Source organism: Poeciliopsis prolifica, unplaced genomic scaffold, assembly GCF_027474105.1.
Source record: "Poeciliopsis prolifica strain line A6 unplaced genomic scaffold, Auburn_PproV2 SCAFFOLD065, whole genome shotgun sequence".
Lineage (NCBI taxonomy): Eukaryota > Metazoa > Chordata > Actinopteri > Cyprinodontiformes > Poeciliidae > Poeciliopsis > Poeciliopsis prolifica.
In genome coordinates, this window is record NW_026562440.1 from 1405596 (window position 1) to 1417259 (window position 11664).

Here is an 11664-nt window from a genome sequence, read left to right on the forward strand (position 1 = left end):
ATCTTTATCCTGATCTTTTTAGTTGAGGGCTTTACGGTGGAGAAGTTGTTAAAACTGCTGGCATGCAGCAGTAAAGTTCTGGCTCCCTGTGTATGTGTTGTTTCTCTCTGGGCACTCTGGCTTACCCCACAGTTCAAAAACAATTAAAGTGTTTTTTTTACTGGTGACTTTAGTTTGCTCTTAGATGTGTGTGTGTTTTAATGGTTGTTTGTAATCTGTGTCTCTGAGATTTTGTCCTCATCTTGACTGTAGAGATCACTCTTTAAAGAATGCCAACATTATTATCCAGTTAAAATTAGGTTTTCTTGTTGTAATGCTTATTAGAAGTGCCATTATTCAATTTTGTGTTTAAAGCATAGTGCTACGTAATTATGTCGTAACAAATGACGATCATTAACATTATTTAACTTCGCAAGGGAGCCTGTATGTTGTTCTTTAATTGCAATAAACTCTGGCTACATCAATAAAACTGATCAAAACAACTATTTTAAGCAAGGCACCATTCCATAAATAATAATCCTAAAATAAAGAGTAATCTAACGCCGCAAGAACGCCTGATTGGACAGTGAAGACTGTTTTTAATACGAGGACAAATGAAAGATGCTAGCTCTTTTTAGTTAAAGTTTCTGCAACAAAAGTGTGTCATGATTTGGATTTGTTGTGAACAAACAAAATGAAGCACAGAACATCTCAATAGTTCATAAAGTTTTAATAGAAATCAAAACAGCAATGGTACCCATTTTACAACAGAACAAAATTAAGAGAAACTGTAAGATTTGGTGAGCCAAGCTCTTATGTACAGCATATTGCACTAGAAAAAGAACAAATATCCCGCCTGTCCTCCTCCTCTAAATCCCCCCATCGCTCCAGTGAACTGCGTGGTTCAAAAAATCTGCACAGGAGACGCAGAGCAGTCCCAAGGATAACACAGCCAATGCTTTCGTCAGAAAGGGAAAAACTGCTACATCTGGACTGGGTCTCACTTCATCAGGACACACACGAGTGTGAAATCCTTGAGACCACTCTGAACGCAAAGAAAGCAGAAGGTGAAGACGATACAGCTGAGCGCAGAAGTCTCAAGAAAGATTCCGCTGTTCGGTTCACGTAGTAAAAAGCGTTATTGTGATTTTCACTCAATTAAGTTACATTCAAACTTTTTAGGATATAGATTTCATCTCCAGGAATGTTGGACATGCATTTTTTTTAAACTCCATTTACATATATTAAAAAGCCCTTTAACTGAGTGACACAGCAGACTTGGCAATATCCAAAATCAGTAATGTCATATGTTAAAAACTGTAATCATAGAAAACCAAAAACATCATGTTGTAGGTATTTCTTCTTACAAAAAACAGTATGTAAAATTTGTTGTATAAAGATAGCAACCGGTGTGTCAAATTCATGTTAAAAATGTATATAAAAACAAAAAAGGAAAAAAAACATCAAATCACAACACTTGACAGTCTTTCTCGTTTTTTTTTCCCCAAAACAAAACTGATATTAATATCAATGACCCTGAAGATCTGAACAGAAACGTCTCACTTCAGCCAAGGTTGACACGGTGGAAAAATAACGGCAGGCTCCGATGGAGCGGCTGTTCAACTCATCTCAAACAGAAACGATACTGGGCACCGCGGCGGCTCGTCTCCTCCGTCAAAGCCTCGCTCGATCGCAGCTCATAAAGCACGAAAAACCCGAACGGGTCGGGGCGATCAGTCAGCAACCAAGAGGGAAAGCTCAGCACAGGAGTAGAAAGAGAGAGGTGTAAGTAAATACAGTATAGATAAAACAGAAAATAAAAATGAACGGAAACCTTTTTACAGTGTGTGTTGCAAAAGAATAGTCGTTTCTGGTTTTGAGAGGGCTCAGCGTAGGTGACAAAGGTCGCCGTTCGTGCCGAGAGGTGTCAAAAAGGTTGAGCCTGTGCCTCGCGAGCTTACGTGAGATTTGTGAAACGGTAGAGTCGGGACCGCTGAACTCTGGGATGAACTATGCCAAGTGCTGATGAGGATGATGTTCGGGACAGGTCTTTTTACTCACAAGGCACACGTTTTTGTTTATTTATTATGCAAGTTTTGATTGTCTTGTCGTTTCGCGCAATTTGTAACAACTCACGGCGTTTTTGCGCGTGAAAAAAGAGAGAGAGGAAAAGAGAGAGAGAGCACGAGGCACATGGCTTTTAGTCCAACCTACTCACACGCAGGCTTTGAAAACTGAACGCACCCCGACGACGAGGAGAACAAGGACTGTACAAGCCGAGACGGCGTCTATACAGTAGCACTGAGCAGTTGCGCACAAAATAAATTAGAATAAATTACTTAAGATGAAACAAAAATGAAATTTATCTTCAGGGAGTAGTTCAGTGAGTGTATCTGTGGTGCTTTGGACTGCAGATGAGTGTGTATCCAAACCATCTAAACTGGCTCAGCGTTCAGTGTTTGCAGGAAACAAACTCAGCTACTCTCATAGCAAACGAAATAAAAAAACTTGACAGCATGTAACACACTTCATGTTCATCTCCTCTTTACCAAATACAGCTGAATGAGTTAAGTCTATCTGATAGCATGACTGCTAACTACTCCCTGGAAAAAAGAAAAAAAGATGAACAAAAAACAATCAGTGTCTTCAAATGTTTATATAATGACTCTATATCCCATATGATGCCGAAAAGGATCAATCTCTAACATATTATTCCAGAATTTACATCGACACATAGTGGCTGTGTTGGTGTGAGTCGCTGCACAAAGGTTGTATGAATGTGTTCCCATGTCCGTAAGAGGTTTTTTATTTTAGTTTTTAAACTGTACAGAAGTAAAGCTGGCAGTTTGAGACATGTCGCATTCGAAACAGCGCTGGAGAGAAACAAACCCCACCCCGCCTTGATTGCCAATACATCTGATCGACTGGCTCGAAGCCGCAGTGCAGCAAAGGGCAAAATTTGCGATTGTCGATCCAGCCAGGCGAGTGACTGGACGTTTGGGAGAACGATGGCGTTTTTATCCGGAGCTTTTCAGGTGATTGTTCTCGGATCCCTGATGGTAATCCCAGACTGAGTGAGGCTTCTGGGCCTGTGTTGGTTTGTGCTTGTTTGGTCTCAGGACTTGCAGGTGGAGAGCACCAGACACGTGACCCCAAAACTATTACTGCGTCGGACCTTTAAGCGTGGTGCCGGAAATCTCTTTGGCACGTGCAATTCAAGTAGGTTCATTCAAACAGTTGATTTTCAACGTGCATCTGAGCAGACCGGCAGGTTTGATGAGCCAATGTGGAGAGGTGAACGGTGAGTACAGGGCTTTCTTTTGTCTTTAGGAGAATAACTCAGAAATGTGCCTTGAGTCTTTCTTCAAAGGTTTGCGTCTTTAACTTCAGCACGGAAATGTCCACAGTCTTGTCACCTAAACGTTAATCTTTATCGCTCTCTCTCTCTCTCGCATGATATTTTTGATGCAAAAGGGCATTTTACTGCGGCAGGAGGAGAGAGTAAGGCATTCCCTGGACAGATGGAGGTCCTTCAGGAGTCGACACACCAGATAAAAAGAGCAGTCTGCTGTACAAAATAGGTCATCTTACAAATATTTCCAAAATATCTCTTCAAACAAAATGGCTTCTTCTCGGAGATGTAGAACAAAACAAAACAAACTAACAAAATAATAATAATAATTAAAAAAAAAACAGTAATCAGTCTCCGTCCAGCGGTGACCAGTGTCTTCTTCATCTCATCTTCATATTCAGTTAGAAAAAACAAAATCCAAACCCGTCGTTCCATCTTTCAGTGCCATCTCTTTAAAGTTCGAGTCCTTGGTTCAAATTAGAGAACAAAGGCCAAAGTGAAAGGCCAGCTCAACGTCCCTTCACCTCTGCTCTCTCCTCAGGTGTGGCACCAGATCCTCTCTTGGGAATAAAAAGCCGAAGAAGGCGATTGTAAGGCGCATCCACACGGGCAGGTTCTGTCTCTGATGCCTCATGAACTGTAAGAGGAAACAGAAGAAGAAAGTGCCAATGAATCTCACTTATCAGTAGGAGAATAACGCCTTGTGAGGTAAAACCCTACGAGTGAGAAGGATTAGACCAACTACGCTGAATGTTTCCACAACATTAGCCTGTATACAGAAAACATTCTGTAAAACAAATTAGTCAAATTATTCTTTGGAATCTATAGTAATTTTAACAAGTTGATATTTGCTGTCTTTAATGGGAACGTTATGATTTTCTGAAGAGAGGTTTTGTGAAGTACCTTAAGATTAAGATACATTTAGTAAAAATGTTAGTTTTTATGGGACACAATGCTATATCGACACATAAATCGGTAAAACTGAAAGGTTTGTTGCTAGAAAAACAAAGTCTGTATTATAGTGGTAAATTCAGGTGGGAGGAAGCTGCTGGCTGCAGGACTCTGCATCATCAGTTGATGATGAAGGGCTTGATGTGCAGGAGGCAACATTTGAGATCGTACATTCAGACGTGCATACGTGGGTTTGCAACGTGAGAAAGACAACAGTTTAAAAATGTTCAACTTGTGTCACTGCCGTTGCATCTAGTGTATGGAGCCCATTAGTTGGATCATTTCAACACAACTACGAGACAAGTGTGCGACGTGACAAGGCCATATTTGTAGGTGCAGGAAAGATGTTGCAAAATCCAAAAGCTGTCGGTGGAGTTTCGAGCTCATTGACGGGTTGCAGCCACTGAAGTGCACAGACACAACTTTCAGCCTCAAACAGAGAAACTTTGGTGCAGTTGAGGGCATCAGTGTTCAGCTGAGAAAGCAACGCCAAGCCTTGAATCAACCTCTTTGTGCAAGTGCAAACAGTTAATAAAGCTTTTGATCACATGTTTTAAATAGCTGAAATCAGCTAAATCTGCTGCTGTGCAGATTCCACACGCTCACTATGATATAACATCCACCACTACAGATAATACTGTGACAGAATCCAGATTTCGAAAAGTAAATCAGGTTACTGGATCTGCTGTGTTATTTTCTTAACCAATGATGTACCCTGATTGGACTCGTTTAAGTGCGTTGGGGAATCTCCCGCCTCCCTTCAACCACTGGGACTGAAACTTCCACCCGTAGATATTGCAGCTCGTTGCATAAGCACTCCAAGCGCTCCCTTCATCAGGGTCCCTACCAGTCTAGGAATCAGACTCTGCCACAGGCTATTTGATGCAGAACCGGCAGACTGGATTGAATTTAAGCAGCACCACTAAATGTACTCTAATTGTCCCTAATTGCCCTTAATTCTACACTACTAGGCTTATTTAAACAGTAACCCAGTGTTTCTCGTGAAGCTCATCTTTCTGCACTCGTTTTTTATAGGTAGAGGAGAACAGTGTGGAATTTATTTTCTGCTTATTATTCCCTAAACCATTAAGACAATGTGAATGTTTACCCCTCTAGCTTAATGTCAGGGTGGGTTTTTTTCTTAAAAATGAATATAACCACAAGTAAAGTTTGCTTCACCCAGCCAAAAAGCCACACATTGGCCTGTAATGGTAAGCTCTGCTTGAAAAGCAGGCTCAGACGTCTAACAATAGCAACATAGGGAAGTGATTGGATATAATAACGGGTTATTTGTGAGGCTTCTCCCAATGGAATATTCCTCCACCAGCTAGAAACCAATCTGAGCTCAGACGTCTGACAAATCAGGAAAATAAAAGAAAGTTCTCTCTTATCTCTCTGCTGGAGAGTTGCACATGCAAACCAAAACACACACAGACAACGCACGAGCTGAGGCAGGCGGCGGGACAAGTGAGGTATTGTGGGTAGCCGTCATGTTACTGGCTGTGTTCATAAGTGTGTGAGTCAGAATCTATTTTTAGACGCGCGTATAAACAGCCGGCAAAGTCTACCCAGACACAGACGTGCTGCGGCGCTAATGTTTGTGACAGTAGTATCGATCTCACCTGCTCATCTTTGAACTCTGCAACGTCATTCTTCAAACTCTGCTCTTCCACTAGGGTATTTTTCTTTGGTCTCTCTGGTCTTTCAGCAATTCTCACCTTTTCTACGAAACTACGCATTTAACCGCTTCTCAAAAGCCACACCTTGCTTTTAAAGCAGCCTCCGTTCCAGAACAGACAGGGCAGCTGATAAGAATCTTTAGCTGTACCTATTAATGAACATGACTATTAAAACTCACAGGCAGGACAATACCCAGCTTGTTTATCTGCTTATTATAGGCTTTACCACGTAAATATGTGTTTAAATTAAATATTACTCATCAGTTCCAAAATTTGCCCCACCTCACAAGCTATTTCAAAACAAACAATATATTTATGTACTCTAACTTTCATCCCCTTGTATCTTTGAGGCACTTCACTGGTTTATTGTGGATTCACCTCAATGCTGAGAGCTGAGGCTTACCAGTTCAATGTGATCCTGGTGGAACTTGTCTCCAATCTCCCGGAGTTTACGGCCAATTTGGGCCTCGGCGCTCAGCCCCATCGGCTCCACCTCGGGCCTCTGTGCCATCCTATCGTCCTCCGCCCCTCTGTCCTCTTCCTCAACAACATGCCTTCCTCCTCGGTCTTCCATGGGGACAAACTGAGCGGGAAGATGTAAGGGCGATCCAGCGTTGCCTAAAAAGATCAAATTAATCTTCTTAAAACTTCTATTTTAGTTTTTTTTTTATATTAAATACTTAACTCCTTTCTGTTTTTGAAAAAAAAATGTATGAGTCATTCGGTTGGGCATTTGTTGTGTTGTTTATCATGGATTGTTAAATATTTCTTATTATGATAAGAATTTTGATTTATTCTTGACTCAATAAATTTCAATTAATGTTTTTTATATATCTATATATAATGAAACTAACAGCATTATCACGAATGTAATTTTTTCTATTTTCTCTGGTGCTTGTTGCACGAGAGCAGCAATAAATATCAGGAAATTAAAAAATAATCATTGATTGCAGTTACTACATGCAGTTTTGTGATATAAATCACACTTCTTTAGTATCTATGCACCAAAAATTTGAAACAAATTTCCAGAAAACTGTAAAACAGCAGAAACCCTGACTTCCTTTAAATCTCAACTAAAAACACACCTGTTTAGAATTGTATTTGAAACGTAACCAATTAAGAATTTAATGATGGACCAATGTATTGTTTATTCTATGTTGCATGACTTTGTGTTTATGATGTAAAGCACTTTGAAATGCCTTGCTGCTAAAATGTGCTATACAAATAAAATTTGATTGATTGATTGATTCTTTAAGTAAGTGGCGTCCTGAAGAAGCTTATTTACAGTGGGAATGTTTTTGTGTTCTTCACGCTATGATTGTTCTGCCATACAGTCACAACAACCCACAAACTTGAAAAGGTCCACCCTTATCTCCAACCCTGGCCTGAGGCATAGAGTTAGGTCTAACTATAAAAAACTCATGTTGACCTCTAAGCCACCAAGAATTCAATGACTGCTTCAGCTGCATCCTTAAGTGAGCAATATTCTCGAAGGACATGGGCAACTTGAATGGTGGACCTTTGAAGGTCTTAAGGAGAGGTCATACTGTGGAAAAGAGCTGATAAAAGTCTTTAGACTTTAACATTTCGGCTTTTGTGTAACATATGATTCAGTTAGAAACTAGAAAAATCAGCAAGATTACAAATAAGGAGTTCATAAATCAACACGAAGACCGATCCGAAGCATACAACTGCAGCACTTAATTAAATCAACAAGACTCTCAGTGAACTGCCAGCTTTTATTGGGCTGTCGCTGAGTTCACTCACAGCCTCTGGCGCGCGTACCTGCAGTCATGCCGCTAAGAGGGAAAAACAATGTATTTGTTGTTATCATGCACGACAGCAGACTTTGTTTGCAAAGGAGGGGTGGCACCGAGCCAAGCGTATGACATCTATTACTGCTTAGTTTACAATGAGCGACAAGGTCACAACAGGCGGTGTTTTTACCGTAGTGATGATTTTAAGCCCAGAACAACAGGTAGCTCTCATACACCCATGCCGAGTCAACAAACAAGCAGCATTCTGCTTCAACATTCATTTAATTTACTTAACATGACGTCACGCGGATTGGATTAGACATGGGAAAATGCTATTAGATTCAGAATGACGGCTGTTATCAACGTGGGTGTGTAACTTTATCTGTCTAAGAAATTGTTGTTGTCATTTTTCTTTAATTAGATTTTTAAGAACCTCTTGTAAGGAAAGCCCCTCAAAAAAAGAAACAGTGTAATGCAATTACCAACTAAATTTAGTTAGGTATGCATTTATAGCACATTATAAAATAAATATAATTTTGATAAGGCAGAAAAAAAAATGTTTAAAATAACTATTTGATTCTGAGCTTAATTTATATACTTTTATGCTATAGTAGTCGTGTAGATATTCAATGTCATTTTATTAGTTGGAAAAGAAAAATCAAGATTAAATTTTGATCTTAAATAAAGGAAACTTTTAATAACCGAGCTTTCACCAAGAAGCTGTACTGCATATTTATCGCTTTGTTTTTCCTGTTTAGGGTCAGAATATCTCCCGACTCCTTACCGTTAAAGGGCACGTGAGGCTGCAGGTGTATGCTGCAGGACACGGCGTTGATGCCGTGGTTGCCGTGGTCCTGTGACGTGGCCACGACGGCGGCAGCAGTAACCGTGGCCACTGTTTGACTGCTCGACCACTGTTCGTGTTGCTTGACGTCCCCGAAGGGTAATACCCTGAGCTGTGAGGTGGGCAGTGACATGTCCTCCTCCTCATCATCCATCCGACGCCTCAGCGGTAAACTCCCTGGAGACAAAACAGTGGGGATACATGGCATGGAAACTTTAGAAGGGGATGATTTTAGGCGTGAAATTGGTGTAATACCAAAATATACAAGCATGACTAAGTGTTTATGAGCATATGCTCTGTTAGTTAGTGGTGATTTCTTTTGAAAGGAAACAAAAATTCTAAATATAATCCTGCTTTCAGTGAAAACTTTGCCCTGTGGCAGATGGAATGATCTCATCCGATTTGCATTAAATAGGAAGAAATCATTACTCATTATAATGCCCGGTAAGAAGCTTACATGTATGCCATAACAATGAAAACAAACAAGCAGAGGTGGATCATCTCAGAAGCATGAAAGATGGGTATTTAAATTTATGCGTAAATGGAGACAGTAGATGCAGAATAAGCCAAAATAAAATTGAACAGAACCCAGGCTGTGGAAACAGCCTGCACAAGGGGGGGATTTAAAGCTTTGCTGCTCTCCTCAAGCATATTTTTGCCAATCCTTTCGAATAATGAGCCAAATCCAGAGTGAGTGCCAGAAAATTCACTGAGTTGCTTCACCATAAAAATATATAAGTTTTTTTTTTGTTGTTGTTGTCTCTCTAAATCTTACTGTCACCGGATAGATGCCTATCTGTTCTAGTGAACTACAAACGCACCAGTGGCAATCAAGTGTGAGTGAAACCAAAACTGTAGACTAAACCGCCAGTTAAGTGCAGTGCGTGCAGCGACCGTTTCATGACTGAGATAACCAGTTTCACTCTGCCCATTGGACACGCGAGTGTGCACTCGTTTTTCCTCGTTCTTCCTTGTTGGCCGCCTGCCCAAATTGGAAACAACTGTTATATCACGCTGTCAAGTGTGCCAGTAGTTCTTTTTTTTGGCCTGTAAGTGGAGACAAACAGGCAGGGTGTGCAAATGCGAAACTTGAAACTGGAAGCGCTGGTGTTGTGTTTACCAAACGAGGCGGCTGAAGTCACGTTTCCCTTTGTGAAAGTTACTTTGAGCATGATGTCATATCTGGAGCGAAAGAAGGTTAAAATGATCAAAAATAAATACAGAGAAGTATAAAAAGAAGTCAGTGTAAAAATATAACGTTTATATCTTTATCTTTCCACATGCAACATGTAATAGCAAAACAACACTGATTTGATAGTGTGATTGGCACACCACTTTTAAATTCAGGACAATCCCACAGAATGTTAACTTTTTCTTCAGGAAAGTAGTATATGAAGTGAACTGAGCAACAAGTTTCAACAATATCAAGTGTGCTCTCAAGTTGCGTGTCAGTGACAAAGCAAGCCCTGTCTTGAACTTCCACTGGCAGTCATCAGAGGACTATGCCACACTATTACCATAGTGTCAGACAAATAAAAAACAAACAGAGAATACAGGAAGACACAAAGAAAGGCATCACACACTCGACACTCACTCACTCACACACACGCGGAGACACACTGCCCCTGGGCTGCAGGGGAGGCCTGGCAGTGAGTCCGCTGATGGTCAGAGGCTCAAAGTCCCAGCACAAAGTGGCTCCCTCTGCTGCACCATCTGTGCTCACCGACAGGCAAAGCTGGTCTGGGACTCGGCTCTTCACGTACTGCTTTCATACTACTATCAATCAAATACACGTAAAGCTGAAAGGTTTGGGGTTTATTGCTTAAAAGCAGTACACCCCAATTTTTCCTTTTCTTTTTTTTTTTGCTAGCAAAATATTAAATAAAATCAAGGAATATTTTTTTTATTTGTATGACAAAATTCAATATTTTATTTAGGCTGTAAGGGGCCTGAACAATATAGAGTGCTAAACCGAAAAACTACAATAAACATGTCAAGATTTCTAAGTGTAGTCAAGTTGTTTTGAACCGCTATTGAGCCTCCGGAGGTACACCGGTAAGCTGTGGCGCTTGCACCCGGATCAGCAGCTTGAAATCCGGACAGCCGTGCGCGTCAACCCGCTGACATGTACAGCACAATGCATTCCTGCCAAGCAGCACTCACAGCAACAAGGCTGCGATTACATATTAATAAAGGAATCAGGTGGATAAAAATGGCTGCTACAAAAGTTACACAAGTCAACCAGTCTTGTAACTGGTTAACTTTTGTGCAACAACTTTGACCTGAGCTCTAATTTGTCGCTAACTCGTTACAGCGAAAACTAGCTTAATCTTAATTTTGCACAAGAAACCTATTTAGGGAGCTTTAAGACGATTTCTCACCGGACAAAAGTGTTCCTCGAATTCACCAGCCATTCAGCAGAAACCGCGATAATAACACATCGTGTACAGTGAGCTAACTGTTTACTATCCACTGTAACGTTTATAGCGAAAGTTGCTAACAGAAGAGAGTGCCCAAACAGCAGTCAACATCTGCCGGGACGATGCTGAATCTCACCCGTTACTTTCCCCCAGTGCTCTCTCTCGATGACACCGGAATGTTTAACAATCATTCAGAACCAGCACATAAATACAATTCTGCTACCGCTTTCACCCGGTGTTGATATCCGCTTATCAACGCCGCTCGTCGTGTCTGTGCCCCGGCATGCCCCGTGGCCGGCTGCCCACTCCGCGTCTTTATATAAACTCTGGTCCCACAAATGGACGCACGCGACAATGTGTGCGCGCGAGCTCGTCCGTTACTTTTTTGTTCCCCGGGGCTTTTCAACAAAGATGCGAAGCGCTTTAAAACACTCACCGCCAGGAAAAGCGCTTCCCGTTGTTATTGGTGGTATCTTGACGAGTTGCCGTCTCCTTGATTCCTATGGAGCGTAGAAGTTGGAGCCGCGCACCTTCTCGCATTACAAGTATCAGACTTCTGCTGGCAGCAGCGGGGTTGTTTTCCTTTTTTTTTCTCCCCCTCCTTGTATCACAAATGGCCCGCCCATCTCAATGTGAAAGGCGCCACACTGTTGTTATGCAAATAAGACATTGACAGGTTCGA

At 41.2% G+C, this 11664-nt stretch overlaps 1 protein-coding gene across 1 annotated transcript; it reads right to left on the minus strand.

The window, feature by feature from the left end:
* Positions 1-690: 690 nt before the first annotated feature.
* Positions 691-11331, minus strand: bmf2 (BCL2 modifying factor 2). The gene is made up of 4 exons (XM_055020118.1): positions 11206-11331; positions 8503-8739; positions 6365-6579; positions 691-3968 (listed from the first exon to the last, which is right to left on the minus strand). The coding sequence occupies exons 2-4, from the start codon at positions 8714-8716 to the stop codon at positions 3852-3854; spliced, it is 546 nt and encodes a 181-aa protein (XP_054876093.1). The 5' UTR covers positions 8717-8739; positions 11206-11331; the 3' UTR covers positions 691-3851.
* Positions 11332-11664: the final 333 nt, after the last annotated feature.

Coding starts and splice junctions, on each gene's coding strand:
- bmf2 (XM_055020118.1), bottom strand. CDS start 8,716: ATGGATGATGAGGAGGAGGACATGTCACTGCCCACCTCACAGCTCAGG. Junction 6,580..8,502: donor GCCTCACGTGCCCTTTAACG/GTAAGGAGTCGG, acceptor TGATCTTTTTAG/GCAACGCTGGATCGCCCTTA. Junction 3,969..6,364: donor ACCAGGATCACATTGAACTG/GTAAGCCTCAGC, acceptor TTCCTCTTACAG/TTCATGAGGCATCAGAGACA.